Source organism: Monodon monoceros, unplaced genomic scaffold (genome assembly GCF_005190385.1).
Source record: "Monodon monoceros isolate NGI ecotype Baffin Bay Population unplaced genomic scaffold, NGI_Narwhal_1 Super_Scaffold_21, whole genome shotgun sequence".
Taxonomy (NCBI): domain Eukaryota; kingdom Metazoa; phylum Chordata; class Mammalia; order Artiodactyla; family Monodontidae; genus Monodon; species Monodon monoceros.
In genome coordinates this window covers 87,200,341-87,216,801 of record NW_021703778.1, presented here as the reverse complement: position 1 = coordinate 87,216,801, position 16,461 = coordinate 87,200,341, and the positions used below count along the sequence as shown (strand labels likewise).

Here is a 16,461-nt window from a genome sequence, read left to right as displayed (position 1 = left end):
CCCCCCCCCCCCCCCCCCCCCCCGGTACGCAGGCCTCTCACTGTTGTGGCCTCTCCCGTTGCAGAGCACAGGCTCCGGACGCGCAGGCTCAGCGGCCATGGCTCATGGGCCCAGCCACTCTGCGGCATGTGGGATCTTCCTGGACCGGTGCACGAAACCGTGTCCTCTGCATTGGCAGGCGGACTCTCAACCACTGCGTTACCAGGGAAGCCCGGGATAAGAGTTCTGGAAGGAAGAAGTTGAGGCTGGGTAGAAGGGCCGGTTGGAAAACCCACTAACTAAGTCCCTCTTGTTTCTGTGGATCTTTGAATCTCTACTTTTAGTGTGAAGAAGATCTGACTTTTTATTGCACATCAAGCAGAGATTTGGGTCCTGTGTGGAGAGACGGTCCTTTTCCAAGGCAACACATCCATCACAACTCAGCAGTTAAGCACCCGGCTGTGTTCTGGTTTAGGTTCCCTTCTCACTCTACCTGGGCTGATGGTTCTCAGAACTGGTCATCCCCCGGTGCACAGAGCCTCTGACTCCAATGTAGGTTTGCTGGCTTCCATCTGATAGACTTTTCTCTTGCCTTCCCTGGTTTTCCAACTCCTTTTTGCCTTTCCACTTTGATTTATTAATAAGCTTTTTGCTTCTCAATCACCATGCTCCCTTGGACACTTTTTGTAACTGTTCTTGAGCTCCTCTACCACACTATCCAGCAACCCTTGCCCATCCAGTTTTAAACCAGTTTTATACACACCTTTGAATCTGGCAAAGTGGTACCCAGTGCAATACCCACTGACCAGTTCTTCTTATGCTATCATCAAATGAAAACTTTGGACACCTTGAAAAGATTCTGATCACTTCTACCTGGAGGTCTTGGCCTTTACTCAGACCGTCATTTGGTACTGGGTTGACTCATTTTCTTTCTTCTAGTTCTTACTTCAAGCCAGGGCAAGCAAGGATTCAGCCAGGGCCCCACTGTCAACAGTCACAGGAGATGGATTTTTTGAAAGCTACCTACGCCTTCCATTCTAACTGCTAAAAGATAGTACCCCAGACCTTGGGAATTTCCATAGCTTTGTCTCCCTTAGTTGGGGGAGTTTCCACAACTTGTGGAAAGGGTCACTGAGAAAATGCATGAACACCCTTGCTGCTAGGCCTGACCTATAGTGACCACTAATGCTGTGTTCAGCTAGCACAACCTATCATCCTTACCCTACTCTTTCCCATGCTGTCACTTGAGGCTGCAGGCAGTAAGCATGTAAGTGAGAGCGTTATTATTAGTCCATATCTGGAAAGCCTTCCACATACATACCTGGAGAATTTATGAGTGGGTACAGACATCACAGCAAGTTATGGACAAGATATCAAGTGTCTCCATCTACCAGACAGATTTTTTTTTCTCAATTAAGCTTCTGAGTATAACACAGTTACTAACTCTCAAACTGAGCCATTAGGTAAAGAGCTTGGTTGTATTAGCAAGATCCTAGGCCAAGCAGGATGCCAGGACCATGAACACCCGTGCACATACCTCTATGCACCGCTTCTCAGTCGGTTTAAAAGGGTCTGAGAATATATATTCTCTTTTCCTTGGAATGTCCTGTATGATTTTTTTTTAATTTTAATTTTTTAAAGTAGAGGTCCAGTTGTAAATTGATATGCTAGGATCAGGTTGTTCATGGGTTTTGCAGAAATGAGTGCTCTTCACTGACTTCTGGTAGTACCCACTGATCTTTAGTTCCCAGGGAACGGTTGAATGTGGTCATGAGGTAATGGCAGAAATCTTTTCTAGGTGTGTGGTTTATATTTATCCTGGACTAGTGAGTGTCCCCTCTCATTTTGCAATGGCTTTGCTGAACTGGCATTTGATTAGGTATGATTTTAAATCAGCTTCACCTAATAGATCAGTTTGGGTCCTAACAGGAACAGACGGAATACTTAAATTAGGATAATTAGAGAAGGGTTTATTTACAGAGGGGGTTTATTTACGGAGAGACCATTACAGGGGTGTGTGCAAGATGTAGTGGAATCACAAGAAACAATAGTGCAAGAACCTGAGGCTAGAAGCAATGAACAGTTACTATTCCTAGGCAAGGGACCAGATATAAGAGAACCCAGAAGGAGAGTCAGATAAAGAAGACTTCAATATGCTGACCTCAGTCTTTTCATCCACTCTGATCTCCTTTTGGATCCTCTTGGTAGACCCCAACTAGATAATCCAGAGGGTTATGTAATCCCACTGAGGCAGTCCACATGGGTTAGAATCCCAGGGCACAGAGCAAGATAGAGAGTGGATCTGGAGGGGCAAACCAAAGATATCTGGCACACATGGGAAGTCTAGGATTGAAATTACATTAGTTCCTTGGTATACTTTGCAAATGATATTCCAAAGATATTGACATCCTTCAGGCACATTGACACCTCTCAGCAATGGTTTTTACTCACTACTTTCTCTATTAAGCATGGAAAGGTAGCAGAGTTCTTGAGATCCTAAAGCGTCCTCTTGAACTGATAAGTCAGGTGGTGATAAAGGATGTTTTCTCCTATCACCTATATCTGATAATACACACTCTACTCAACTAACACAAAGGGTTGGAGTCCTTGAAGAAAGAAGAAATAAGGAGAAGGAGAGAGGAGTGAAAAGGAAGGCTTTGTATAAAGAAGAGGAGGGAGTGCGTTAGATGGGAGAGGTAGCAATGGAGAAAGAGCCATGGAAATCTGTGAGCTAAGTCTCCAGGGCATTTGGAGCTAGTGGTTGCTCCCAGCCCTGGCTAAGCTGTCCTGCCTCAGCATGATGGGCTTCTTGCTGGGCTCACCTTCTTTGGAGCTTCTAAGAGTTTGGAAATTAGAGCTTTTTGTTCATATGACTTCAGTGTGCTGAGGACATTTAAAAGTGGCAGAGACAGGCGAGCCTGGGACCTGGGTAAGATGCAGCAAAGGAAGATGGTTAAGAGCTCAGATTCTGAAGCCAGACTGCCTGAGTTTACATTCTGTCTATGCTCCTTACAACTTCCATGACCTTGGGAAAGGTACTTCTCTGTTTTCCAGTTTCCACATCTGTAAAATGGGAATGATAATAGTAGCCACCTCAAGAGTTCTTATTAGGAGTCAATGAGTTAGTACTTTTAAACTTCTTAGAAAGAGTTCAGCACATAGAAAGCACTATATAAATGTTTGATAAATTAAACTTGAAAAGTTCTACTTGCTGGGCACCTTCTTTCAGGCCCTCTCACCCAGGGATTCTTGAGGGTGGTAGTGTTTTCCATCCAGTCTGTCAATTCATATCTGATTGACTGTTCAGGGTTATGGGCTTATGTGATTTTTATTTTCTCCCAGAAGAATAGGCCCTTTTCTGAATCTGGAAGCTGAGCAATCCCTCGTCCCTAGGGAACAGGAAGGAGTAGGTCCCAGTAGTCTCTCCCTGATGTGACCAGTGTTCCCTTCTATGGTAGGAAATTACTGAGGATATTGCTAGTCCAGGTTGGGTAGGAGTGTTCTGACCTGCTGCCCATTGACAAGGTTGACCTGGCCTTTTTGGCATCGCTACAACACTACCTAACTTCCCCAGGATGAATTTCATTAAGAGAAAACTCTTCCTCAGGCCAGGCAATCTAAGTTCTAGGAATTGATATAAATGGGATGGAATAATTTTTGGTTCTTAACTTTTGGATTCTCATCAGGAGGAACCTACAGCCTTTCACCAGGGCAAGAAGTTTCTGTAAGACACATGCTGCCTTGTTCAAGAAGGTCCTGCTGAGCCTGTTGTGTTTGGGTAAGGTATTGAGGATACACGGAAGTGAGAGACACAGTTGTTTTAGAAATGTGACCTTGTGTCAAGACTATTACTAGATGGAAAGCAAATTTATTCACAAGTTGATCTAAAGGGCTATATGATGTATAGATCGTAATTACTTGTAGGTGAGCTGTAATTTATAGAATTGCACTTCTAGGAATAAGTAAATAAGCTGCACTTCTGAGAATAAGCTATTTTTCAAAATGTACTATTTGATAGACTTAAATATGTCAGAGAATCTGGGCTTGTCTCTTTTTTAGTATCTTGATTAGATGAGGGGCATGGTTCTTGAAGTCTGTGAAAGAAGCCTGTAGTATGTTACTTATTTGCTGGTTTACTGGCAAGATCAATGATATAAAATATTTTTAAAAGATAGCAAACCTCTTGGGAATTCCCTGGCGGTCCAGTGGTTAGGACTCAGTGCTTTCAGTGTTGGGGCCCGGATTCGATTCCCTGATTGGGGAACTAAGATCCTGCAAGCCGCGGGGCATGACCAAAAAAAAAAAAAAAAAAAAAAAAAAAATAGATAGCAAACCTTTATTTAAAATATACCGTCAGTGACGTATGGGACTTTGATGTGAATATTAGAGGCAGCTGGGGTAGTGAGAACAAAAATTATATTTTGGGGTGAGTCAAGGGGCCATGGAATGAGAACCATATGGCTGTACCCCCTAGTACTAGCCTTGTTTACTAGAAGAATGGCTCTGCTGAAGAGAAAAGGTTAAAATGACTGGGGTTGTAAAGTTTTGAGAAAAGATGACTTTTTAAGAGTATAAAGGTGGGTGCTGATCAAATCCACTTCCAGGGATAGAAAGAGAATATCAAGGGAATGAGATTTTATCAGGGTCAAGTGAAAATATGCAGCATTCAAACTAAGTTGGTTCCTCCTTGGGATACCCCAAGAAAACAGTTAGCCATCTATCCTGGCCTTGAAAATTGCATCTCAGTCTGACAGGGATGGGTGGTAAGGTCACTGGAGGGTTTTACCTGCCTTAAGTCCCAGACATTCATGACTAAATCTTCATTTGGTCCTAAGGGGCTCTGCCTTGCTGGTCCTTACTCTGTACTTTCTCTTTTTAGCTTATGCTGCCTACTTCCTGGCAGCTTGCATCTTGAATTTCCATAGGGCACTGGCCTTGTTCGTCCTCACCTGTTTGGTGCTTTTAGTCCTGGTTCACCGCTTTCTGAAAAGGTTCTTTGGTGAAAAATTAACGAGATGTCTGAAGCCCCTTGAAAACTCCTGCCTGAAGCTTTGGATGAAACGGTAAGATAAGAATCTCAATATCCCTCATCCCACAACTTGTCTTAAACCCCAATCCATTACCCTTTTCCTCCTTTGACGGTTCCTGGGCTGTCTCTCAGACCCTCCCCTATACTTTACAAAACCAAGGCTCATACGGTATTTGTTTTTCTCTTTCTGACTTACTTCACTGTGTATGACAGACTCTAGGTCCATCCACCTCACTACAAATAACTCGATTTCATTTCCTTTTATGGCTGGGTAATATTCCATTGTATATATGTGCCACATCTTCTTTATCCATTCATCTGTTGATGGACACTTAGGTTGCTTCCATGTCCTGGCTATTGTAAATAGAGTTGGAATCTAAAAAAAACAAAAACAAACAAAAAACCTAGGGGCAAGATGGGAATAAAGATGCAGACCTACTAGAGAATGGAGAATGGACTTGAGGACACGGGGAGGGGGAAGGGTAAGCTGGGACAAAGTGAGAGAGTGGCATGGACATATATACACTACCAAATATAAAATAGGTAGCTAGTGGGAAGCAGCTGCATAGCACAGGAAGATCAGCTCGGTGCTCTGTGACCACCTAGAGGGGTGGGATAGGGAGGGTGGGAGGGAGGGAGACGCAAGAGGGAAGAGATATGTATATGTATAGCTGATTCACTTTGTTACAAAGCAGAAACTAACACACCATTGTAAAGAAATTATACTCCAATAAAGATGTTAAAAAAAAAAACCAAGGCTCAGCGAGCAAATAGCAATGCGCCTCTGAACACTGAACTTAGTCCAGTTTCTTTATAGCCTCATGTCTCAATATTGCTAGGGGGCAGGAGGGGTTCCATTTCAGAGAAGAGTTTCAGTCTATTTATTGTCAGGGCTGGTATCAGAAATGAGAAAAACCATACTCCTCTTCAATGAAGAAATCAAGGCAAAGAGGCTTATAGCAGCATTAAACTATCAAATTGATTTGGTGGTCATGTGTTTCTCCCTTAGTTCCCGGATGCTTTTTGTGCTTTTTTTCCCTCTAGTCCTCCAGACTTCCTGCACCAACTGGTGTCTTATAATTCCCTAGAGTTTAAGGAGCAAACTCACTGTTCAGTGTATACTGAGCTGGATGCTACAGCAGCCGCACCTCATCTAACTAACTGTGGCATGCACGTGTCCTTTGATCACACGCCTGGGGTGAGAGGATAACTTTCAGACTCTCTATATGTTCCACTTTTATGCCTTTTGTCCAATGGATGCACAGAAAATAGCTGTTCAGGATGTTTGCAACAGTGATCATTTGGAGAAACACACCAGACTACAGCCTAAATTTTGGATCATTGATTTATTTGACACTGGAGGGATAGAGCGAAAGGACTTTCTTCATTAACAGGATGGATTCTGGAAGCCAGATTTATTTATTTTTTATGTTACTTTATTTTTTTAATTTTATTTTTAAATTTTTTATACAGCACGTTCTTATTAGTTATCCATGGAAGACAGATTTAATTCACTTTGAGTTCACAGTGAGAACAGCTCCAAAATTCAACCCTGACCTGTAATCCCTTCTGTCGTCGTCATCGTTGTTCCTATGGCATCTCAACGGACAATGTACTCTTTTTGTTTTCTTTTCTTTTCATATGTGATTCACCTTCTAATTCTTTTCCCTTGAACTGAAATGACTCCAACACTCAGACATGAGGAGACTAGTTTATGTATTGATCAAGCATGTTTGTTTGGTACATCAAGGGACCACAGGGCATTAAGTAGTTGATTTGTGGCTTAGCCTTTACTCTTGCCCTTGGAGTGGTTGGAAAGTGGGTGGAGATCCATGGGAGGACTTTTCCTCCTTCTTTTTAAAATATTTTGGTTATGCATTAGAACATTCTTGAAGAATAAGTCTTTATATCGCATCTTACTGATATGATAACTTGAAGAAAAGGAGGTCATGAGATTTATGTCCTCAGATTGGACTCTTTCAGCTTCATTCTGTGAGTAAGAGTTGAGGGGAGGGGAGAGGTGTTAACTGGGAAACCACCAGATGAATGATTCTAATGATATGTCTCTGTGTCTAATCTATTGGGTTGTTTCATTTATCCTTGTGGTGAATTTCTATTTTTTAGAGGTAAAGTTAATGATTTCTTATTCACTCACTGATTTGATGACATGGTCTTGAAATTCCCTCTCTAGTGTGTTCGCGGGAGTCTCCTTGGTTGGCCTTATCCTGTGGCTGGCTCTAGACACAGCCCAAAGGCCAGAGCAGCTGATCTCCTTCGCAGGAATCTGCATGTTCACCCTCATCCTCTTTGCCTGCTCCAAACACCACAGTGCAGTGAGTTTTGGGTATTGCAGGGTGGGCATAGTAATACCTAGCCAAGGACCATGTGTTACTAATTACAAAGTGCATGAGCCAAGTATTTATTACAAAGGCATAGAACTAAGTTCTTAACAATCTCTGGAATTGGCCCCTTTGACAATTTTGCCCCTAAGTGGAGTTTAAAGTTCTCACAGGCCCTAGACCATTTATTTTCAAACTGTAGGTTGTGATCCGTTAGTGAGCCTTGATATCAATTTTGTGGATCCAGACCAGTGTTAAAGAAAAAACAAACAAAACAAAAAATAAAGAAGGAAAGAAAGAAAATAGAATACAATAGAGAATGAGCTTGCATCGCACATAGTAATATTAAAGTAGTGGTTTATGGTGCTTTTATATGTATGTGTGCGTGTGTCTGTGCGTGAGGTCTAACCTGTAGGCATAGTTTTGAAAACCACATAGACGTATGTGGCTCTTTATATACTACTGCCCTATTTCCCCCTGCTCCCTGTTCCATCTTACCCCAGATTTACTGTTAACCTGCTAAGGTGGTTCCAGAGTACACGTACCCATGTTTAAAACCCCAGCCAGGTAATGAACAAGTCGGGTTTAGAGCTCACATTAGAATAACATTCTTATTGGTCCCAGGTGTCCTGGAGGGCAGTGCTTTGGGGCCTAGGTCTTCAGTTTGTCTTTGGGATCTTGGTCATCAGAACTGATCCTGGATTTAATGCATTTCAATGGCTGGGAAACCAGATTCAGGTATGAGAAATTGAATATGAGAGCTCTTTTAGAACCCTAGAGAAAGGAGACTGGGGGAAAGCATGAGGAGATCAGGCTGTGTCTTGTTAGTGATGGTGGTGGGTGATCTGGTGGGAAAGGAGAGAGTATACTGGGGTACAACTATGCATACAAATAAAGAGAACGGAACAGCTGAGTCCTCTGTCATTCAGTGAGTAGCTCATAGTGACTTAGGCCGCTTCCCATGCTGTCAAAGGGAGGCCAACCTCAGTAGCAGCACTAGGTCCTCATCATACATGAGGCTGATCCTATCTTCCCTGTGTCCTTTCTGGCTTCACTCTTGTTCTCTCTCTTTTTTTTTTTTTTTTTTTTCAGATTTTTCTCAACTATACTGTGGCTGGCTCCAGTTTTGTTTTTGGGGATATGCTGGTCAAGGATATCTTCGCTTTTCAGGTCATATGTTTCATGAGCAAGAATGAGGGTCAGTGGCAGTGAGGGTGAGGGGGATAAAGCGAGATGACGAAGATGTGTGTCCAAGATATCAGCCAGTCTATATACCAATTTGACCGTAAGAAGAGGATTTGATCTTATCCATATAGGAAGCAGCATTAATCTCTTGCCCTTTGATCATTGTCATACTGAAATTGGAATGAAATAGGGGTGGGAGAAGAAGGCTCAGAAAACATCTCCTTGTGGCTTAGTATTGACGGCATAATAGATTTGCAATACATTTAAAATTTATTCCTAGACTAGCTTGTGTTTAAATATCCAGAGTATCTATTACTGTATCAGCTGTGCTTGGGATGCTAAGAACTTAACTTAGAGACCTGAAACACAGTCTCCTTATGGCACACAGTTGCACATTCAGTGTAGTATCTCACTGGTTGCCCCATCATTCTCATTATAGGCCTTACCGATCATCCTTTTCTTTGGATGTGTGATGTCCATTCTTTACTACCTGGGCTTTGTGCAGTGGGTAGTTCAGAAGGTGAGTCGTTCTCCTGCACAGTCAGGAGGTGGGGCTTTGTCTTGTGATCTATCAAGAGACATGAAGATGGCACTTACTTTGGGAAAAAATGATCATATGTCAGATCTAGAGCATTAGAACGAGTGTGAAAGCAAACTCTTTCAAGCGTGCCTGATATCAGGTGGTCAGGACCAGGCCCTAGGCAGGCTGAGGGGCAGAGCAGGGAGGAAAAATGGGCTGAACTGCCATTTCATACTGAGTTTTAATCTACTTTTTCTGGAAGCCAAGAGTCCTGAGTTCTGGTCCAGGCTCTGTTTGTAACTTGGTTTGTGGTCTCGGCCTTGTGCCTCTTCTTCTCTAGGCCTTAGTTTCCTTACCAACATAATGGAGGAGGAGTTTTGATGGATACACCCCAAGATTTCTGCTAATGTTACTGGTTTGGATCTTTGCATCCCTTTAGATTGCCTGGTTTTTGCAAATCACCATGGGCACCACTGCCCCAGAGACCCTGGCTGTGGCAGGAAACATCTTTGTGGGTATGGTAAGCACCCTGAGGCCTTCTGATCTTTTCTCTGGGGAACAGAGAGTATGGCAGAAAACAGTTTGAGAAATGTATGCTTTCCTTTTGAAAAGTCAAATAGATGAAGACTGTATGGGCAGCCAGTCACTCTGATGAAAGAAAACTTGGAACTCAGCTCATTGCTTTCACCTTTCTTACCTAATAATACTTATTTGGGTGTATGTAATGGGGACATACTTAACCACAGATCCAACTTCTTACACAGGAATTTAGGGAAATGGCCTGGTCCAAGTCATCCCCCTTCAGGGGCTATGAAAGATGTTTCCTCCATATTCTGGTTTCTTCCTGTGACCTTTGTTTTCCAGGATCTCTGAGGAGACAATAGCTTGCCTTGCTCAGGGCTAACACCAAAGCTTGTCCCCATAATACTTGTTTGATACATTTGTCTGTATGGAGTAAGTGTTCAGTATATGCTACTGACTGATCAACTCAATGTTAGGGACAATGGCTTGTCAAACTGACAAGGAATTAGTATTGAGGTCTTTCTCTCTTAAGACCCCAGGCTGATTAATGGTATTTGACATGTTCTCAGAATACTTCTGTACACTTCTACCATAGCATGCTGCATTTTGCTGAAATTCTCCATAATCAGCTTAGTTTCCTCTGCTAGACTATAAAGTCCTAAGAGTAGGAACTTTGCCTTATTCATAGGAATGTCCCTAGCATATCATATAGCACTAGGCACATAGTTGTCACTCATTAAATAATAAGAATTTCTTAGGTCAATGCTAGATATATTTTACATAGTTGGGTCTTCATAATTTCATACCATTTTCACAAACATTATTTCTTTTGATTCTTTCATCAACATTGGGCTTCAGTAATCTATTTGCAATTCATTTAATGAGTACCTTTTAAGCAATGAATATGTACTCAGTAAGTACACTATACTAAATTCATTCACTAAGTATATAGTTTTTATTTGTTTGTTTGGGCCACGCCACGTGGCTTGTGGGATCCTAGTTCCCCAACCAAGGATCAAATCCCGGACCTTGGCAGTGAAAGTGCGGAGTCCCAACAACTGGACCACCAGGGAATTCCCGAGTATATAGTTTTAGACATTGAGAACATAAAAAAGAAATATACTGTTTGTCTTCTATAGCATTCTAAATTTTAAATAGATGAGACAAACTGATATGAAAACACATGAGAAGAGTGCTAGCCAGGATATGATTAGGTGCCAGAGGGGGTGAGCCAGACACTGGGAGAGCCTAAGAGCAGAGCTTAGTTTTGGAAGAGCACCCACACCGGAGGGATGTGTGTCTGGAGCTGGGGTGGGCACTCTGGGATGGGGAGCTGTACCTTCTTGAATCTGACTCTCTTCTCCTTTTTTATAGACAGAGGCACCTCTGCTCATCCGTCCATACCTTGCAGACATGACGCTTTCAGAAGTCCATGCAGTGATGACTGGAGGGTTTGCCACCATCTCAGGCACTGTCTTGGGAGCCTTCATATCCTTTGGGGTAAGCATAGTCTGTTTGATCACTCCTGGGTGAGCCCAACTCTGGATTCTGTAGATGCTCATTCCTAAGTCTGGCCTTACAGATTGACGCGTCATCCTTGATTTCTGCCTCTGTGATGGCTGCCCCTTCTGCTCTTGCTTTGTCAAAGCTGGTATATCCAGAAGTGGAGGAGTCCAAGTTCAAGAATAAGGAGGGGGTAAAATTGCCCCGTGGGTGAGTCCAATGAGGCATATAATTTGGGAGATGGTGAGGTCAGGTGTAGAGTCAAGAGTGGTGCTACGGTGGTAGCGGCTTCAAGTCTCCTGGAGAAGGAATAATATGATTCCATATCTCCTCTTGTCTACCTCTGCCTTTAGCTAATCAAGTTGATTTTTTTCTTTTGTTTAACCCTCCCACCTGCCTCTCTCTTCTGCATGCCATTATCCTCTGTCCTTTGTGTCAGTACCATTTCATGGCGATTAAATCTGATTCTGCTTCAGTGTTATTTCCACAAAAAGGGTCACTAGGAACCCCCATCATCTCTCAAGTTGTTCTTGCACTCTCCTGTTGCACTCCTGCACTGCTGGGACACTGGGACAGCTCTTCTCTGAGGAGCCGAGATTACTCTAGACACCGTATTCTTCCCCTATGCCCAATAACCACAGGAAGGAGAAGAATGTTCTGGAAGCTGCCAGCAATGGAGCCACAGATGCCATAGGCCTTGCTGCTAATGTAGCAGCCAACCTGATTGCTTTTTTGGCCGTGTTGGCCTTCATCAATGCTGCCCTCTCCTGGCTAGGGGAACTGGTAGACATACAGGGACTCACTTTTCAGGTAAAGGATTCCATTTGTTGGGCTGTCCCTCTAGGGTGTGTTTAAGTAGTCCTTGAATTGTGCATGTCCTCCTGACCCACAGTGCACTGAGGGAGCGTGGAGAGGAGAAGGGTGGAGGAGACTGAGTCAAGGCTCTAGAGAAGTCTTTGTCTCCTGACTGTCTCTCTCACCCAGGTCATCTGCTCCTATATCCTAAGGCCCGTAGTTTTCATGATGGGTGTCGAGTGGGCAGACTGTCCGATGGTGGCTGAGATGGTGGGGATCAAGTTCTTCACAAATGAGTTTGTGGCCTATCAGCAACTGTCTCAGTACAAAAACAAACGTCTCTCTGGAGTGGAAGAGTGGATTGGAGGCGAGAAACAGTGGATTTCTGTAAGTGACAATCTAGAAAAGCATAAACAGTCCAGGCAGACAAAAGGTGTTACACTAAAGTTTAACACCCACAGATCCCTTTCCAGGGTCCCAGGCCTGACCACAAAGCAAGAGTAACAGTATGCTTAGCTTCGGTGCCTGAGCTGCCCTGAGGTCTGTGTGCTAGTCCCCTACACTCTGACCCAACTTCTCTCTAGAATGTAATTACTGAGCCTTTACAGTTGGGACAGTCCAAGGAGGATACTATTTCTGATAGTCTAAGGTCTCCTTCTTCATTTATAAGTTTAAATTGCTATAAACTGCGCTTCTTTTTTCTCTCCCTCTATCTCTTTTCTCTCAATCATCCTCATTCCTAGACCTCCTAATTCATAGGCTTCAACAAGAAGAGCATTGGGTAAAGAGGCCATGGTGGTTCCATATCATTATCCCTATAATAACTCATGAAGCGATTATTTTCTGGGCATCCTTTCCATATTCCTTAGAGTAGCACACACAAGATTGGGGGTTCTAAGTGCTCTGGAACGTCTATCATGATTATACGACTGCACATATAGGACTGAGTTTACTTATTTATTTTTGTTTTCCCTAGGTGAGAGCCGAAATCATTACAACATTTTCACTCTGTGGATTTGCCAATCTTAGTTCCATAGGAATCACACTGGGAGGCTTGAGTGAGTTAATTCATTTTCCCAGCTACCCAATATGCCAGCCAGTTCCCAGCATCTGTAGTGGGCACTCCTGGTGCTTCAGTATGAGTTGAGACCAGATAGAGAAGCTGATGTGAAATGGGCCTCTCAGGTGAAAGTTAATTTGGAGTTAAGGTAATCATGCTACCTGACTATTCATGAAGCCCAGGCTGGGTTTGCAATCTCAACTTCTGTCATTTTTTTCCCTTTCAAATGGAGGCCCAAAAGACCAATTTTATTTTTATTTTCCCTATGAGGAAGACTATAATGATATTATTTTTATTTTGCCATTAAATGGACATAGTGCATATATAGTAAAGGTATTTTGTTTTTTATTCAGTAGTGAAGGTACTTTCTGAAATTATGCCGCGCACCAGTTGACTTCACAGAATTAAGCATTGCACAAGGAATCAAAGGACAAATAAAAGCAGCAGACACATAAGGCAGATAGATAATTAGAGCAAGTGGTGTGAAGTGTTGGATTAAAAGCTACAAGTCACCAGGTGTGGGAGGAGTGAGTATGTGAAGCATACTTAGATACAATTAGATTGCTGAAAATCTTGCTGAATGGTGATGGCTGGAGGAAATAATATGAGGAAAGTGGAATTGTCCTTGAAGGCAGGGGATTCCAAGAGTTTGGAAGATCCAAGTGAGAAATAAAGTGTAAGAAAAATACAGCTCAGTGTGTCCATTTTTTATGGCACTCATATTCTGGGCTAGAATCATTAAGTTGATTCACTTGGTAGCTGATCGAACAATTTAAAGGTAAAACAATTTCCTTTCAGTTTATCTTTTTCCCTTCTGTTAAACACTTGTCTGTATTCTAATTCTTTTTTTTTATAAATGTATTTATTTATTTTATTATTTTTGTTTATTTATTAGTTTTGGCTGTGTTGGGTCTTCGTTGCTGTGCACGGGCTTTCTCTAGTTGCCGCGAGCAGGGGCTACTCTTCATTGCGGTGCGCAGGCTTCTCACTGTGGTAGCTTCTCTTGTTGCAGAGCACGGGCTCTAGAGTGCGCAAGCTTCAGTAGATGTGGCGCGTGGGCTCAGTAGTTGTGGCTCACGGGCTGTAGAGCGCAGGTTCAGTAGTTGTGGCACATGGGCTTAGTTGCTCTGCGGCATGTGGGATCTTCCCGGACCAGGGCTTGAACCCGTGTCCCCTGCATTGGCAGGCGGATTCTTAACCACTGTGCCACCAGGGAAGCCCTCTAATTCTTTTTTTAAAAATATTTATTTATTTATTTTTGGCTGTGTTGGGTCTTCGTTGCCATGCACGGGCTTTCTCTAGTTGCAGTGAGCGGGGGCTACTCTTCGTTGTGGTGCACGGGCTTCTCCTTTTGGTGGCTTCTCTTTGTTGCTGAGCATGGGCTCTAGGTGTGCAGGCTTCAGTAGTTGTGGCTTGTGGGCTCTAGAGTGCAGGTTCAGTAGTTGTGGTGCACAGACTTAGTTGCTCCGTGGCATGTGGGATCTTCCTGGACCAGGGCTCGAACCTGTGTCCCCTGCATTGGCAGGCGGATTCTTAACCACTGCGCCCCCAGGAAAGTCCCTGTATTCTAATTCTGATGCCTGATTACAATCTGATTGTGAGCTTGTCATCCAGTAGTGGGATATGCGTCATGTGACTAAGGCTTAGGTGAATGTTGCCCTCCTTATTTCTCTGGCTCAAAATAGTCTAATTCTGTCCAGGTTAAGAATGCAGATTTCAACTAGTGAACACCCAAGGCATTTTCACCTGTCTGGAGCAACCCAGGGCTTTGCTTAATTCAGATATATCTTGGGAATGTTCACAGAACCACTAAATAGTTAGGGTCAGACACACAATCCTTGACCTGGGGAATGTCTAAGTTAGTGACCCCTTAGGACTAATGAATATACACACTTCTTAGGGTACCACTGTCCAGCCTCTGGTGGTCGGTGGTAAGAATGCTGTTTATCTGCTGCATTTTGATCCTCAGCATCCTTCTAATGGGGTTTCATGGGGTATGCCTAATTGCCTCGTGGGGAAGAGATTGAATTATTTTGTTGTGTTGTCCGCAGCATCAATGGTGCCCCACCGGAAGAGTGACTTGTCCAAGGTTGTGGTCAGTGCCCTCTTCACAGGGGCCTGTGTATCCCTTATCAGCGCCTGTGTGGCAGGTAAGTGTCTCAGCTTAGTCTCAGAATATTGTTTTAACTCTCCATCTCACATATGCATAGAAAAGGCACCAAATCTACAGTGTTCTCAATTTATACCCAAAGAATTAAGAGCCTTAAGGAACATGTGTAAAAGCTTCCCCTTAGCATCTCTGTCTCCTTTACCCAGGAATCCTCTATGTCCCCAGGGGAGCTGAAACTGACTGTGTCTCCTTCCTAAACACAAGTTTCACCAGTCGAACCTATGAGACCTATGTGTGCTGCAGAGAGCTCTTTCGGAGGTGAGTGAGCACTGGGATCCCTGCCCCCTCCTCCTCTATGCTCTCCTCCACTCAGGAATCTTCTGGGAGTGGGGAGAAGTAAGGTCTTGAGGGTAATCACATGGATGCTGAATAGAGCGTATAAGAAGGGAGACAGGTATTTGTGGTGGTCTAGATCTCCGTTTTTTTCTCTTATTAGATGCATACTCACTATTAGCTCTAGCATGGACAAGTGACAGATTTTACCTGTATTGCTGGGGCACTGAGAAGTGGAGGGTGAGGGGAAGTAAGGGAGGGTGGTTTCCCTGATCAGAAGTGATGTATTTATTGTGATTGGAACATAGATAAGTTGTAGGTGAAGACTTGGCAATGGTCCTAAGTGGCTAAAAACTTATAGCCTTCTTCAGACAGAAATGAAGACTGAGAGAGGATAAACCTGAATTGATAAAATCATGATGCATTCGGATAGTGTAAAAATGAACTTGTTTACCAATTTCTGGGATATTATTAGAATAGTTTTCTGGTTCGGCATGTAAGGAGCTCAGAAGTCACCACTCCATTGTAACAACAAGAAAAAAAACTGAACAGTCTGAAAAATCAATAACTCTTCTTGGATCTGTAAGAGACACAGGGCAAACTGCTGACCTGAAGATTGGAGAGACAGACAGGCAAACACACGGCTTACTGGAGAGACTCATGAGCGGAAACTGCCAGAGTCCTGTGCTGGGGCAGGAAAACCGGAAACTAATTGCTGGAGCCTCAGTGAGGACAGGTCCGGATGTTAAAAACTCTGGGGGGACCCAGTTATAGGGGGCAACCCTACACTTTAGGGAGTTTTACCTCCAGGAGCTAGACCAAGTTCTCACATTAAATATCAGACAAAACCCCCCTCATTCTTCTGGCACGGGGAGGGGAAAAGGAGCCATTTTGAAATACACCAGAGCACTCTGTTTTTTTAAACAAGGTCTGCCCTCAGGAGAAGCTAGTTAACCAGAACCTAACCAGCTGGGGTATTATCAGAGCCTACCAGACCTGGAAGAAGGGAAATACCCAACTAAAGCCCACTCTAGCCATCCTATCCCACTTAAAGGGGGAGGAAAAACTGAGAAACACTTGTGAAAT

The 16,461-nt window shown here is 43.4% G+C and overlaps 1 protein-coding gene across 1 annotated transcript in view; it reads left to right on the top strand.

Annotated features, from left to right (window-relative positions):
• Positions 1-16,461, top strand: part of SLC28A2 (solute carrier family 28 member 2) — a 40,821-nt gene that overhangs the window by 15,139 nt on the left and 9,221 nt on the right. Inside the window, exons 4-17 of the mRNA XM_029238436.1 lie at positions 3,666-3,757; positions 4,859-5,042; positions 7,200-7,341; positions 7,972-8,085; positions 8,440-8,517; positions 8,972-9,052; positions 9,492-9,572; positions 10,949-11,074; positions 11,157-11,287; positions 11,719-11,887; positions 12,062-12,259; positions 12,849-12,930; positions 14,984-15,082; positions 15,249-15,360. Coding sequence (XP_029094269.1) covers positions 3,666-3,757; positions 4,859-5,042; positions 7,200-7,341; positions 7,972-8,085; positions 8,440-8,517; positions 8,972-9,052; positions 9,492-9,572; positions 10,949-11,074; positions 11,157-11,287; positions 11,719-11,887; positions 12,062-12,259; positions 12,849-12,930; positions 14,984-15,082; positions 15,249-15,360 — 1,689 coding nt within the window. The remainder of the gene's footprint in view (positions 1-3,665; positions 3,758-4,858; positions 5,043-7,199; positions 7,342-7,971; positions 8,086-8,439; positions 8,518-8,971; positions 9,053-9,491; positions 9,573-10,948; positions 11,075-11,156; positions 11,288-11,718; positions 11,888-12,061; positions 12,260-12,848; positions 12,931-14,983; positions 15,083-15,248; positions 15,361-16,461) is intronic.